Genomic DNA, 13907 nt, shown 5'->3' with positions numbered 1-13907 from the left:
AACACTTTGGGAGACCAAGGCAGGAGGATTGCTTCGATCTCCTGACCTTGTGATCCGCCCGCCTCGGCCTCCCAAAGTGCTGGGATTACAGGCTTGAGCCACTGCGCCCGGCCATATTTCATTTTTAGTAGAGACATAGTTTTGCCGTGTTGGCCAGGCTGGTCTTGAACTCCTGGCCTCAAGTGATCCTCCCACCTCGGGCTCCCAAAATGCTGGGATTACAGGTGTGAGCCACTATGCCCGGCCAAAAGTAACCATTTTGTTTAAACTAATTTTTTTTTTCTTTTCATTTTTTTTTTTGAGATGGAGTTTCGCACTTGTTGCGCAGGCTGGAGTGCAGTGGCGCGATCTTGGCTCACTGCAACCCCTGCCTCTGGGGTTCAAGCGATTCTCCTGCCTCAGCTACCCGAGTAGCTGGGATTACAAGCACCCACCACCACGCTCAGCTAATTTTTGTATTTTTAGTAGAGATGGGGTTTCACCATGTTGGCCAGGCTTGTCGCGAACTCCTGACCTCAGGTGATCCACCCACCTCGGCCTCCCAAAGTGCTGGGATTACAGGCGTGAGCCACTGCGCCCGGCTTTTCTTTTTCTTTTAATGTTAAGTTCCAGTAAGCAGAGATCACATTCCACTGCACTCTAGTCTGGGCAACAAGAGCAAAACTCCATCTCAAACAAAAAAAAACAAAAGATAAACAGTGAGGAAGGGCTTTTCTTGCTTAGTGCCTTTTAAGCACCTGACAGAACTCTCTGGCAACTGTGTTGGACTTGGAGGCAGGTTGCAGTATGGTGCAGTCCTGGCTCAGTAGGAGGTTCCATCAACCAGGAGCCCCTTTGTTATTCTGTTTCTGTTTTTTCATGGTGGATAATGTCTATGATGTGGGTACCACATAGATGAGACTATATAGCACGGCCTCTACCTTTATAAGTGGTGGCAATAAGCATGTGATTAACTATCATATAACCACAGAACAAACAGATTTCAGGGAAAAAAGATACACTTTAGTCGTTTATCAGTAACACCCCCTTTCTCAGTGGGCTAGACTTCTCTTTGTTCTTCCCTATACCTTTAAATAATACAACCATCAGCTTACAAGAAAAACTTACAAAGTCCAAGGACAGGAGAGGCATGGTGGCTCACCCTTGTAATCCCAGCAATTTGGGAGGCCGAGGTGGGTGGATCACCTGAGGTCAGGAGTTCGAGACCAGCCTGACTGACATGATGAAACCCCCATTTCTACTACTAAAGAAAAATACAAGGCCGGGCACGGTGGCTCAAGCCTGTAATCCCAGCACTTTGGGAGGCCGAGACGGGCGGATCACAAGGTCAGGAGATTGAGACCATCCTGGCTAACCCGGTGAAACCCCGTCTCTACTAAAAAATACAAAAAACTAGCTGGGCGAGGTGGCGGGCGCCTGTAGTCCCAGCTACTCGGGAGGCTGAGGCAGGAGAATTGCTTGAACCCAGAAGGTGGAGGTTGCAGTAAGCGGAGATCGCGTGCCACTGCACTCCAGCCTGGGTGACAGAGTGAGACTCTGTCTCAAAAATAAATAAATAAATAAATAAATAAAAATTAACAACCAGTCCAGCCTGGAACAGAGATTGTTTTTTCAATTCCAAATGTTATTAATTAATGAGATTTATTATTGCATAGAATGGTTGCAATATATTCAGATCTTGGAGAGATTTAAAAATGGGAGCATGTTAACATTGTTTCTTGCCACAAGGTACGATTATGATCTTAACTGACTCTGTTTCTAATTGCTTCTCCATCATCTTCCAAGATGCCAACGTCCGGCGGTACCTCCAGCTGACACAGTCAGAACTCAGCAGCTACCACAGAAAAGAGAAGCAGCTCTACCTGGGCATGTTTGGTTAACAAAGAAGAAAGATGCTCCTCCAGTTGAACTTAGGTGGACCATTAAACATGCATGAAGGAGAAACCTGACCCTCAGCAAGATAAATTAACCCTATACCTCTGACCCAGGTGGATTTTTGTTGCCAGTTCTGCACAAACTTTACTACTTAGACAGCCTGAGTCTTTTTCTGTCTATCCTGTTTATTTCTATAGCGTTCAATACATGTTATTGTTGGGGATATTTGCCTTGAGAAATATAATCAGAAAATATTCATCAGCTGTGGGTGGAATTAATCATATCTTTGGCATAGATTGTTCATGACAGTGTTGTTAGATGTACTTATATACAGAGGCGACGGCTTGCAGAGGATGGCATAGTAAGGATAGGCAGAAAGAAGTGTCTTCCTTTATTTTTTCAGAAGCCCAAAGCAAAATGGGAAATATGGCCAGGCACTGTGGCTCATGCCTGTAATCCCAGCACACTGGGAGGCCGAGGCGGGCAAATCACGAGGTCAGGAGATCGAGAACATCCTGGCTAACACGGTGAAACACCATCTCTACTAAAAATACAAAAAATTAGCCGGGCATGGTGGCGGGCGCCTGTAGTCCCAGCTACTCAGGAGGCTGAGGCAGGAGAATGGCATGAACCCGGGAGTGAGCCGAGATCCGGCCACTGCACTTCCAGCGTGGGTGACAGAGCGAGACTCCATCTCAAAAAAAAAAAAAAGATACAAAAATTAGCCATGCGTGTTAGTGCACACCTGTAGTCCCAGCTACTTGGGAGCTAGAGGGGTACTGCCTGCAGTGAGTCTTGATAGTACCACTGCACTCCAGCCTCGGCAACAGGGAGACCTTGTCTCAAAAATAAATAAATAAATAAAAATTTGCAAATACCTGACTGCCACCTGCAAGAAAGCATGCACTTTATGCTGGATATTGAAAGCAAATGCTTGCTTCTCAGGAGAATCTCACCAGGAACAGAGCCTCTTTAGCTAAGTAGTGCATGTGACCACAACTGTCTACACATATAGACCATTTATTATGCCTTGATTTTAAGAACTGATGTTCTGAGACAACCAGTTGTTTTTTTTTTTCTCCTTTGTGTTTCTGTTGAAATCGAGATATACAGACCGTAAAATCCACCCTTTTAAGGGTAACTGATTCATAAAGGCATTTTGATTTGATATTTACTCTAGGGAAGACTTGAAAAGGTGTTCCACCCAGCTAGAATAGCTTTTATTGTATTTATTTATATCTTGCCTTGTTTCATCAAGGAATTAAAGCAGTAAGGTACTTGCATATATAAAATTAGAAGCCATTTGAAAGATAAGCTAGAAGGTTATTTCAACACAAAGAATGTGAAAGAACGTAGAATTCACTGAGCAGAAAAATGTTAACCATCTTTTGCTTCCCATATGTCCTAGTTAAAGAGCCTTCTTTAGCCACATCACTGGTCACCTTTCTCTCCTTCCTGTAACTCAAAAATAGTCACTTGCTGGTAAGGGTTCACAGTGCTGAATATGACACTGACTCAAAAAGACAGAAAGAAAATTCAGAATATTTACTTGTTATTTTCCACTTTTTCTTTTTTTTTGAGATGGAGTCTTGCACTGTCGCCTGGGGTTGGAGTGCAATGGTGAGATGTCGGGTCACTGCAACCTCTGCCTCCTGGGTTCAAGCAATTCTCCTGCGTCAGCCTCCCGAGTAGCTGGGATTACAGGCGCCCACCACCACGCCCAGCTAATTTTTTGTAAAGGGGGCGTTTCACTGTGTTGGCCAGGTTGGTCTCCAACTCCTGCCCTCATTGATCCGCCTGCCTCAGGCTCCCAAAATGCTGGGATTACAGGCGTAAGCCACCGCGCCCGGCCTATTTCTGTTTTCCTTCCTGTTTTATTTACACTCACGTCCTTATGTACCAAGGAAAGGTTTGTAGGGAAACCTCTAGACCCTCATACGGCACAGGCGGGGCCAGACTCCTCACATATTCCTAGAGCTCTTTTTTGCCCCCATCCAATCCATTTCTTTGCTATCTCCACTGTCAGTAACCACCCGCATGACCTTAGGTGAGTAACCTAAACTTCCCTAGACTGTTGTCACACTTTTCAAGTGAGGGAGTTGGACTCCATGAACTGTAAGATCCTCTCATCCTGAGTGTTTTACTTTAGGTTTTGCAAGCACCCATCATTGTGACAGCACCTCAGATCTTCAACCTCCCGCCACTAGTCAGCTACCACAGGCCTTAGTGTTGCCTGCCTTTCAGTGTCTCATCTTCGGAGAATTCAATTCATATCTACAACTTGCAGGCAAAAATTTCAAATCATCAATAAAGTACCCATTCTATCAACAAAAGGTCTTTCGGTGGGGAAAGCAGAGGTAACAAGGGAACAAAGCCAAATACGCAAAAGGACAAAAAAAGAAAACAACTTACGGTTCTTGGTTAACTACGTTCAACTATTTATTATTATTTTATAGTAATGGGAGGCCTCACTATGTTGCCCAGGCTAATCTATAACTCCTAGTCACAAGGGATCCCTCACTTCGGCCTCCCAAAGTGCTGCGAGAACAGGCATGAGCCACTGCAACAGCCCTTCAAACAATGTTTTTTTTTCACTGCAACCTCTGCCTCCCGGGTTCAAGCAATTCTCCTGCTTCAGCCTCCTGAGTAGCTGGGATTACAGGCACCCGCCACCAAGCCTGGATAATTTTTCTTTTATTTTTGAGACAGAGTTTTTGTCTTGTCGCCCAGGCTGAAGTGCAGTGGCGCAATCTCGGCTCACTGCAACCCCCACTTCCCAGGTTCAAATTATTCTCCTGCCTCAGCCTCCCAGGTAACTGGGATTACAGGCGCCCACCACCACTCCTGGCTAATAGTTGTAGTTTTAGTAGAGACAGGGTTTATTCATGTTGGCCAGTCTGGTCTTGAACTCCTGATCTCAAGTGATCTGCCCGCATCGGCCTCCCAAAGTGCTATAATTACAGGAGCGAGCCATCGTACCTAGACAATTTTTTTGTGTTTTTAGTAGAGACGGGGTTTCACCATGTTGGGCAGGCTGGTCACCTCGCAAAGTGTTGATATTACGGGGTGAGCCACCGCACCTGGACAAAACAATGTTTTTAACCAGTATAGCAGGCAGGTTGTTTGCAGTCGCAAGCCAGGTTCAAATGCTGGCTTCCCCTTAATTAGCCCCTGTGACCCTGAACAAGTTAACTTTGATTTCTTTTTTTTTGAGACGGAGTCTCGGTCTGTCGCCCGGGCTGGAGTGCAGTGGCCGGATCTCAGCTCACTGCAAGCTCCGCCTCCCGGGTTCACGCCATTCTCCTGCCTCAGCCTCCCGTGTAGCTGGGACTACAGGCGCCCGCCACCTCGCCCAGCTAGGTTTTTTTTGTATTTTTTAGTACAGACGGGGTTTCACCATCTTAGCCAGGATAGTCTCGATCTCCTGACCTCGTGATCCGCCCGTCTCAGCCTCCCAAAGTGCTGGGATTACAGGCTTGAGCCACCGCGCCCGGCCGTTAACTTTGATTTCTAAGTCTCAAGTTTGTTTATGAACAACAACAAACAAAACAGGAGGTGGACCTCATACGTCCTAACGTTGAGGATTAAATGAGTATTTATACGAAATGTCTGATACAGCCCAGAAGACAGGAGCTCAACTGCAATAATAAATCATAATTTTATAAGCTTCCTTAATTTGTATACTTTTCCTAAGTAAAGGCTACATCACCCTCTGCTTGTCCCACTTTTTTCCTCATGAGCAATCTGACCTCTACCCCTATCCCAAGTACAGATGTGACATTCCAAAAAGAACTGAAGGAGAGGTATGAAAGCATGCAGGTTTTTAGAAGAAATCAGCCAACACCAGTTCAAAGAAATACTTTCATTCCTAGCTTTATGTTCCAGAACATACAGTGAGAAGCGATTACACCTCAGGAAAATTCCCAGTGTCATATGCTCTGCCCCACAGAGTCCTGCTTATCTGGCTGGGCAAAGAAAAGGGTAGGAGGCCAGGCGCAGTGGCTCACGCCTGTAATCCTGGCACTTTGGAAGGTCGAGGTGAGCGGATCACCTGGGGTCAGGAGTTCGAGACCAGCCTGGCCAACATGGTGAAACCCCGTCTCTACTAAAAACACAAGAATTACCTGGGCATGGTGGTGCGTTCCTGTAATCCCAGCTACTCAACAGGCTGAGTTAGAATCGCTTGAACCTGGGAGGCAGAGGTTGCAGTGAGCTGAAATTGCCACTGCACTCCAGCCTGAGGGACAGAGCAAGACTCTCTCAAAAAAAAAAAAAAAAAAAAAATGCGGTGGCTCATGCCTGTAATCCCAGCACTTTGGGAGGCCGAGGTGGGCGGATCACGAGGTCAGGAGATCAAGACCATTCTGGCTAACACGGTGAAACCCCCGTCTCTACTAAAAATCAAAAAAATTAGCCGGGCGTGGTGATGGGCACCCTTAGTCCCAGCTACTTGGGAGGCTGAGGCAGAACGGCGTGAACCCGGAAGGCTGAACTTGCAGTGAGCCGAGATCACGCCACTGCACTCCAACCTGGGCGACAGAGTGAGACCCCGTCTCAAAAAACTAAAAAAGAAAACAGAAAAGGGTAGGAACTTTCAGCCTGGGCAGAACCTTTATTCTTGTCACCCAGCAGGGGTGAGGAGATGCCACCAACCTTCTGAGCTGTCATCTAAGGATGGTAAGAGCAGCCTAGCGTCAGCTCATGCTCCTTAGATGTTAGTTTTTGGGGCCAAGTACAAAATCTTTGGGTGGCCCTCCACCACTGCTGCTCTGTCTGTCTGCTGTTGGGGAGCCAGGGAGAGGTTGCACCCCTAGAAGGGGTCCCACTTCTGGATCCGGTTTGCTGCGTTTGGCCAGGTCCTCGTTGTGAGCCTTGCGGATGTGGCGGTAGAGGTCCCCTGACTGTGTGTAGCTCCGCAGGCAGTAGCGGCACTCGTAGGGTCGCTCACGTGTGTGCACCGTGGCATGTCGCCGCAGCGTGTAAGAGCATGAGAAGGTCTTCCCACATGTCTTGCAGGTGGGAACATCCTCAGTAAAAACCCCAAAGCTTCCTGGAGCTGCTTCGTACTCAGAAGGCAGGTAAAGTGGCTCATGCACGGATGCGGATGCAGGCAGGGGTGAGGTCACCAGTCCTCGATGATACTGCCCTGCACCTGGCAGCAGATGGTAGGGTAGATGAGGGTCTGAAGGCAGGAAGTGGTCACTTGGCCCCACCTCCTCCAGTCCTGCTGCCCCTGGGTCTTCAAAAGCCTCTGGCTGGGAGGGCTGTCCCCCATACACTGCTCCTCCAGGTGGGAACGCTCTCTCAGGATCCTGAGGCTGTTCATCTGACACATCGGTCTCTTCATCAGAGATCACAATAGCTTCAACTTTCACCTGGACCAGTTCAGCTTCAGCTGGGGCTGGAGCCTGGGATGGAATTGGGGCTGAGACGGGGACAGGGGCTGAGCTGGGGGCTGAGGCTGGGGTATAGAAGCCTTGCAGTGGTCCTCCAGGATCCCTTGGTTCCACCACCCTCAGACTCTCAGGACCCACATCAAGAGATGGCAGTGGCTCCAATGAAACTGCTGGGATGCCGGAAGAGAAGTAGTTTGCAGGAATGGTCTCAGTGGAGCTACTAGGGCTGGCAAGAGAGACATCAGCCACCGGTGGAGGAGGTGCCCGCAGATGTGGTGCGTCAACCTCCATGCCAGGCTGTGTCGTGTCAGCCCCATTGGACATTGGTGGCTCATCTGGAGGACGGACAGTAGGTGAGGGAGCAGCAGAGCCTTTCCATTCCCCTTTGCCCCAATGGCCTGATGTCTCAGCAGATGACAACGAAGGCTGGGGGCCACGGGAAGTACTGGACAAAAACTCCAAACTAGGAGGCTGTGAGTTGGTTTCTTCCTCCTTCTTGGTACTGTCTGCCTCTGCCAGGGCCCGGGCTTGAAGTCGCCGCTTACACACCTTGACGATGTCATTCATGTGCAAGTAGCTGGCAGCTGCCAGCACATCCTCCACAGGGGTATCCCCTCTCAGGGCCAGCTGGCCAGCATACATAAAGTCCAGAAGCAGCCCAAAGGCTGGGGCTGTGACAATTTCATTATGAATACACACCAGATCCCTCTTATCCAATTCCCGCTCCTTGTAGAAAAGCTGGAAGAATGGGCTGCAGGACGCCAGCACAGCCCGATGGGCCAAGAACTGGGTACTACCCACCATCACGGTGCAGTCACAAAGGAAACCCTGGGACCGCTGCTCCCGGAGGCTCTGCAGCAGCTGCTGACTGTGTTCTGGGAACTCCATAGTACCCCACGAAGGAAAGGGGGCCCAAAAAAGGTCCCCACCAGTGGCTCCCTGAGAAAAAAGGACAGTGGGTTAAGACAAGTAACCTCCCCAGCAACCTTATCAGCCCTTAACTATCACTTCCCACCCCAAAACAATCGCTTAAGTTACTGCCCTTCTTTCTCCTAGGTCACACCCAAAGCTCTCCCATAAGCTCCGCCCACCTCGGCCTAACCTTAGGACAGGCCCCACCCCCGCCGATAAGCCCTGCCCCCGGAAGTCCCGCCCCTTAGCCACCCTCCGCTTCCTTGATGCCCACCCGGTAGCTTCCAACGGCTCCACGAAGTAGGGATCTTTTTCGCTCCCAAGCCTTGCCAGGCGATGCCTCGACGCCCCACTTCGGAAACTCCCTAAGCATCTCCCTCACGCATTCCAGGGGCTAAGGACTCCCAGGGTGGGAACTAGCAGAGAAAGCTGATCCCTCACCCACCACCGAGCAGCCACAGAGCGAGCTCCGCCCCTTCCCACCTTCTCAGTTTTAATTGGCTTAAAAATTGCCCTCCCCTGTCACAGATTGGTCCGTTTTCCACTAACCAGCCTCCCTCTAACGGCCATCTGCAATTGGGTGCTCGCCGCCATGGCTTTTACAGTCAGGCGTTGGATTGGGTGGCGCTCCTGTCCTCAACTTTTCCTCCTTGTCCCGCCTTCCTCGCTTCCGAGCTCTCAGGATTGGCTGAGCTTCTTCTACCTAATCCCGGGAGCAGGAGGTGCCCGGCACCTAGTCGCTGAATGCGGCGCTCTCCTGGCAAGGCCAGAGGTTGGGAACCCTGCAGTGTCGGACCTGAGCTGACAGCGTGCCACTCCCGCTACAGGCTGACAGAGAATAAGAGAACCAACTAGGCCAGGCGCAGTGCTTCACGCCTGTAATCCCAGGACTCTGGGAGACGGAGACGGGCAGATCACTTGAGGTCAGGAGTTCAAGAGCAGCCTGGCCAACATAGTGAAACCCTATCTCTACTAAAAATACAAGAATCAGCTGGGCATGGTGGCGCATGCCTGAAATCCCAGCTACTTGGGAGGCTGAGACAGGAGAATCTCTTGAACCCAGGAGGCAGAGGTTGCAGTGAGCCAAGATAGCACCACTGCACTCCAGCCTGGGAGACAGAGCAAAACTCCATCTGAAAAACAAAAAAAATCCAAGATGCCCTACTGCTCCACTCCTCCAAGCTAAGGTTCCCGGGCTCCCGGCTCAGTGATGGTGTGAAAGAACTAGCAGCTACAGGGATGATGTCATGGTGTCCCTAGCCTGGACTCTTACGGTCAATTTCTAGTTGAGAGGATAGAGTGTTCTTTGTTTCCAGAGCGTGCTGGGCAGGTGCTGCTAGGAAGGGGTGAGAATGGGGTCAGGGCCATAAAATGTCTCAGTACAGGAGAGAAGAAGCAAAAACCGTGTCCACTTCTGAAGGAATATTTGAGAGTCCCTACACACCTAGAGGAAAAGGCTGTAAGTTGGGAGTCAGTGATAACTGCCCTGTCTGACCCAGGCAGTGTTACTAGAGGAGTAAACTCGGTGCTCTAATCCTCAATTCTTCACCCACCACTCTAAGCATCTCTATCTTATTCTGCAGTCAGGCCCTCCAATCAGACCTAATCAGAATTAGGGAGAGTTCATCTACACAACAAACTTGTGCTAGATACATGCAGGGTATGTTGGCCTTAGCTTGAGATCATGACTCTTCAAGACACTGTGTTCATTCTTACAAGCCATACAATATTTACTGTATAGGAATTAAAACTAATAAATGGGGGGGGTACAGTGGCTCACGCCAGTAATCCCAGAACTTTAGGAGTCCAAGGCAGGCAGATCACCTGAGGTCAGGAGTTCGAGACCAGCCTGACCAACATGGAGAAACCCCGTCTCTATTAAAAGTACAAAAATTAGCAGGGTGTAGTGGCGCATGTCTGTCATCTCAGCTACTTGGGAGGCTGAGGCAGGAGAATCGCTTGAATTCGGGGGGTGGAGGTTGTAGTGAGCCAAGATCGTGCCGCTGCACTTCCAGCCTGGGCAACGAGCGAAATTCCATCTCAAAAAAAAAGAATAAATAGATAATAATAATAAAAATACAAAAATTAGCTGGGTGTGGCGGTGGGCGCCTATAATCCCAGCTACTTGGGAGGCTGAGGCAGGAGAATCCGTCTCAAAAAAATAATAATAATAAAATATATATATATATGTTGTAAATAGAGACAGGGGACTCTCTATGTTGCCCAGGCTGGTCTCAAACTCCTGGGCTCAAGTGATCCTCCCAGCTTGGCCTCCCAAAATGCTGAGATTACAGGTGTCAGCCACCAAGTCTAACCTTTTTAATTTTTTATTTAATTTTCATTTATTTTTCTTTTTTTGTATCTTGCTCTGTCGCCCAGGCTGGAGTGCACTGGGGTGATCTTGTCTCACTGCAATTTTGATCCCTCAGGTGATCCACCCACCTCAGCCTCTCAAAGTGTTGTGATTACAGGCATGAGCCATGTCGCCTGGTCTCATATATATGTATATTTTTTGTTTGTTTGTTTTGTTTTGAGACAGTGTCTCGCTCGGCTCGGTTGCCGAGGCTGGAGTGGGTGATCTTGGCTCAATGCAAGCTCCGCCTTCTGGGTTCATGCTTCTCCTGCGTCAGCCTCCCAAGTAGCTGGGACTACGGGCGCCTGCCAGCACGCCTGGCTAATCTTTTTTTGCATTTTAAGTAGAGACGGGGTTTCACCGTGTTAGCCAGGATGGTCTCGATCTCCTCACCTCGTGATCTGCCCGCCTCTGCCTCCCAAAGTGCTGGGATTACAGGCGTGCGCCACCGCACCCGGCTAATTTTGTATTTGTAGTAGAGACAAGGTTTCTCCATGTTGGTCAGGCTGGTCTGGAACTTCCAACCTCAGGTGATCCGCCCATCTCGGCATCCCAAAGTGTAGGGATTACAGGCGTCAGCCACCGCGCTCAGCATATATATTTTAAATAGAGATGGAAAATAACTATTTACCAAAATCAATAAATGACGCAAAAATAATGGCGTTGTTTTACAGGGGGGTTGGGGGAGACACTGTTTTTCTCTCCTCTCACACCACCATGACAATCAACAAAGAAGGCTTCTGTGTGACCAAATGTGTTGGTTTTTTCCCCCGTCCACAAGCAAGCAATCAATTCCAGTTGGGTGTTTAATGCCAACACTGTCTACCTGGAGATAACCTCAGATCTCAAAGGTTTAGGGCACAGCTCCCAAGACCTCCCTCCCCACCCGCCCCCCCAGTACTAGTTTCTTTTCGTTTCTTTTGTTTTATTTCTTTTCTTTTCCTTCCTTTCCTTTTCTTTTATTTTCCTTTCTTTGTCTCTTTCTCCTTCTCTCTTTTCCCCTTTTTCTTTTCTTCTTTCTCTCTCTTATCTCTCTCTCTCTCCCTGCCTCCCTCCCTCCCTTCCTGTTTGCTTTTTTAAAATCAAATTACTGTTTACCAGACATGGCCCCTGACTTCTGATGCCAGTCAAAAGCCCCAGGCTGTTTTACCTGTGCCTCTGATTGACCAACTGTAAATCTAGGCCCCCACAACTCTACTTGGGCTTGGTTAACTTACTAGGGTGGCTCACAGAAATCAGGGAAACACTTACTTACGTTTACTGGCTTATTATAGAGGCTATTTCAAAGGATGCAGATGAAGAGGTGGCTAGGGTGAGGTATGGGGGAAGGAATGTGGAGCTTCCGAGCCCTCTTCCGGTGTGCCACCTTCCGAACCTCCAGGTGTTCAGCTACGTGGAAGCTCTGAACCCAGTCCTTTTGGATTTTTGTGGATGCTGCATTATGTAAGCATGACTGCTGAAACCATTAGCCACTGGTGATCAACTAAACAGTTCAGCACCCGCTCCACTCCCCAGAAGTTGGGGGTGGGCTGAAAGCCCCAACCTTCCAATCATGCCCAGCTGTTTCTGGTGACCAACCCCCCACCCGGAAGCTACCTAGGGCCTGCCAGCCATCAGTTAATCATTAGCATACCAAAAAAATCACTTTAGAGATTTAGGAATTGTATGCCAGAAAATGGGGTCAAAGAAATGTATATTTCACAATATCACACTGTTTCAATAGGAGACAGCTCGACTCTCACATCTGCTGTTAGCTATTAGGATATATTGTATTGATTGAAATACATGAAGAAGATTTGGTCTCACACAGATATGTAACTAGAAGAGTACTTCACCAGTCCCCTGAAAGGTTCCTTCCAGGACCACAATTTCAGAATTGCGTTCTGAGCTTTCAGGCTCTACATGTACCCACTTTGAGGAGCGACACAACAGTCCTTTTCATTGCTTTGGTGTCTTTTTTATCCAAAGTTTCAGTCTCAGGCAATAGAGTGTACAGTAGTGAAGAATGCAACTTTCCCAGGTGCAAGGGCTCACACCTGTAATCCCAAGACTTTGGGAAACCAAAGCAAGAGGATCACTTGAGGCCAGAAGTTCAAGACCAGCCTGGTCAACAGAGTAAGACCCATATCTCTGCAAAAACTAAAAAAATTACCCGTGCATGATGACCCACACCTGTAGCTGGGGAATGCAATGAGCACTCCAGCCTGGCAGCCTGGGTGACAGAATGAGACCTTTTCTCAAGAGAAAAAAAAGGGGGGGTGCTGGGCACAGTGGCTCAGGCCTGTAATCCCAGCATTTTGGGAGGCTGAGGTGGGTGGATTACCTAAGATCAGAAGTTCGAGACCAGCCTGGCCAACATGGTGAAACCTCGTCTCTACTAAAAATACACACACAAAAAAAATTAGCTGGCCATGGTGGTGGGCACCTGTAATCCCAGCTACTTGGGAGGCTGAGGCAGGAGAATCACTTGAACCTGGGAGGCAGAGGTTGCAGCAAGCCGAGATCACGCCACTGCACTCCAGCCTGGGGGACAGAGTGAGACTCTGACTCAAAAAAAAAAGAAAAAGAAAAAGAAAAAAGAACAAAAAAAGGAACACAAGCTTTGGAGCAGGTCCGCTATTCATACTCAAATACCTCCCCTTAATCTCTTTTAATCTCTTTCGGTCTCATTTACAAGGTCCAACTCCAGAGGAATGGAGTCAGTGTTGTGAAGTAAGAAAGTTAATATTTCATTTATACAGGCGAAGGGGTGGCCAGCCCCTCCACACCTGTGGGTGTCAGGTGGAACCAGAGACTTGAGGAAAGAAATAAGAGAGACAAAGTATAGAGAAAGAAAAGTGGGTCCAGCGGCACTCAGCATACGGAGGACCCGCGCCGACACTGGTCTCTGAGTCCCTTCAGTGTTTATGGATCATTACCTCTACCATCTCAGAGAGGCGGGTGTGGCAGAACAATAGGGTAATAGTCAGGAGAGGGTCAGCAGGAAAACATGTGAACAAAGGTCTCTGTGTCATAAATAAGTTTAAGTAAAGGTGCTGTGCCTTGATGTGCACACACACAAACATCTTGGTGCAATAAAAAGCAGTATTGCTGCCAGCATGTCTCACCTCCAGCCCTAAGGCTGTTTTCTCCTATCTCAGTAAATAGAACATACAATGGGGTTTTATACCGAGACATTCTATTCCCAGGAACAAGCAGGAGACAGATGCCTTCCTCTTAACTACAAAGAGGCCTCCCTCTTTCATTAATCCTCCTCAGCACGGACCCTTTCCGGGGGGTGTGGGAAAGACTGTCAGGTCTTTCCTTTCCCAGGAGGCCATATCTCAGGCTATCACATGGGGAGAAACCTTGGACAATACCTGGCTTTCCTA

At 48.6% G+C, this 13907-nt stretch overlaps 2 protein-coding genes across 2 annotated transcripts in view; one reads left to right on the top strand and one right to left on the bottom strand.

The window, feature by feature from the left end:
• The window catches only part of TTC9C (tetratricopeptide repeat domain 9C), a 16542-nt gene extending 14412 nt beyond the window's left edge, over positions 1 to 2130 (top strand). Inside the window, exon 2 of the mRNA XM_011942786.1 lies at positions 1729 to 2130. Within this exon, the coding sequence (XP_011798176.1) occupies positions 1729 to 1880 (152 nt within the window). The 3' untranslated portion in view covers positions 1881 to 2130. The remainder of the gene's footprint in view (positions 1 to 1728) is intronic.
• Positions 2131 to 6412: 4282 nt separating this feature from the next.
• ZBTB3 (zinc finger and BTB domain containing 3) lies at positions 6413 to 8682 on the bottom strand. The gene is made up of 2 exons (XM_011942669.1): positions 8458 to 8682; positions 6413 to 8210 (listed from the first exon to the last, which is right to left on the bottom strand). Exons 1-2 carry the CDS (start codon positions 8554 to 8556, stop codon positions 6591 to 6593), a joined length of 1719 nt encoding a protein of 572 aa, XP_011798059.1. The 5' UTR covers positions 8557 to 8682; the 3' UTR covers positions 6413 to 6590.
• Between the last annotated feature and the right edge of the window lie 5225 nt (positions 8683 to 13907).

This window comes from Colobus angolensis, unplaced genomic scaffold, assembly GCF_000951035.1.
Source record: "Colobus angolensis palliatus isolate OR3802 unplaced genomic scaffold, Cang.pa_1.0 Scaffold21, whole genome shotgun sequence".
Classification (NCBI taxonomy): domain Eukaryota; kingdom Metazoa; phylum Chordata; class Mammalia; order Primates; family Cercopithecidae; genus Colobus; species Colobus angolensis.
This window is presented reverse-complemented; position numbering and strand designations above follow the sequence as displayed.

Excerpts from the sequence above, each read along its gene's own strand:
- ZBTB3 (XM_011942669.1), bottom strand. The coding sequence starts at position 8,556 with ATGCTTAGGGAGTTTCCGAAGTGGGGCGTCGAGGCATCGCCTGGCAAG. Across the intron at positions 8,211-8,457 it reads GAGCCGTTGGAAGCTACCGG|GGAGCCACTGGTGGGGACCT; the intron begins GTGGGCATCAAG and ends CTTTTTTCTCAG.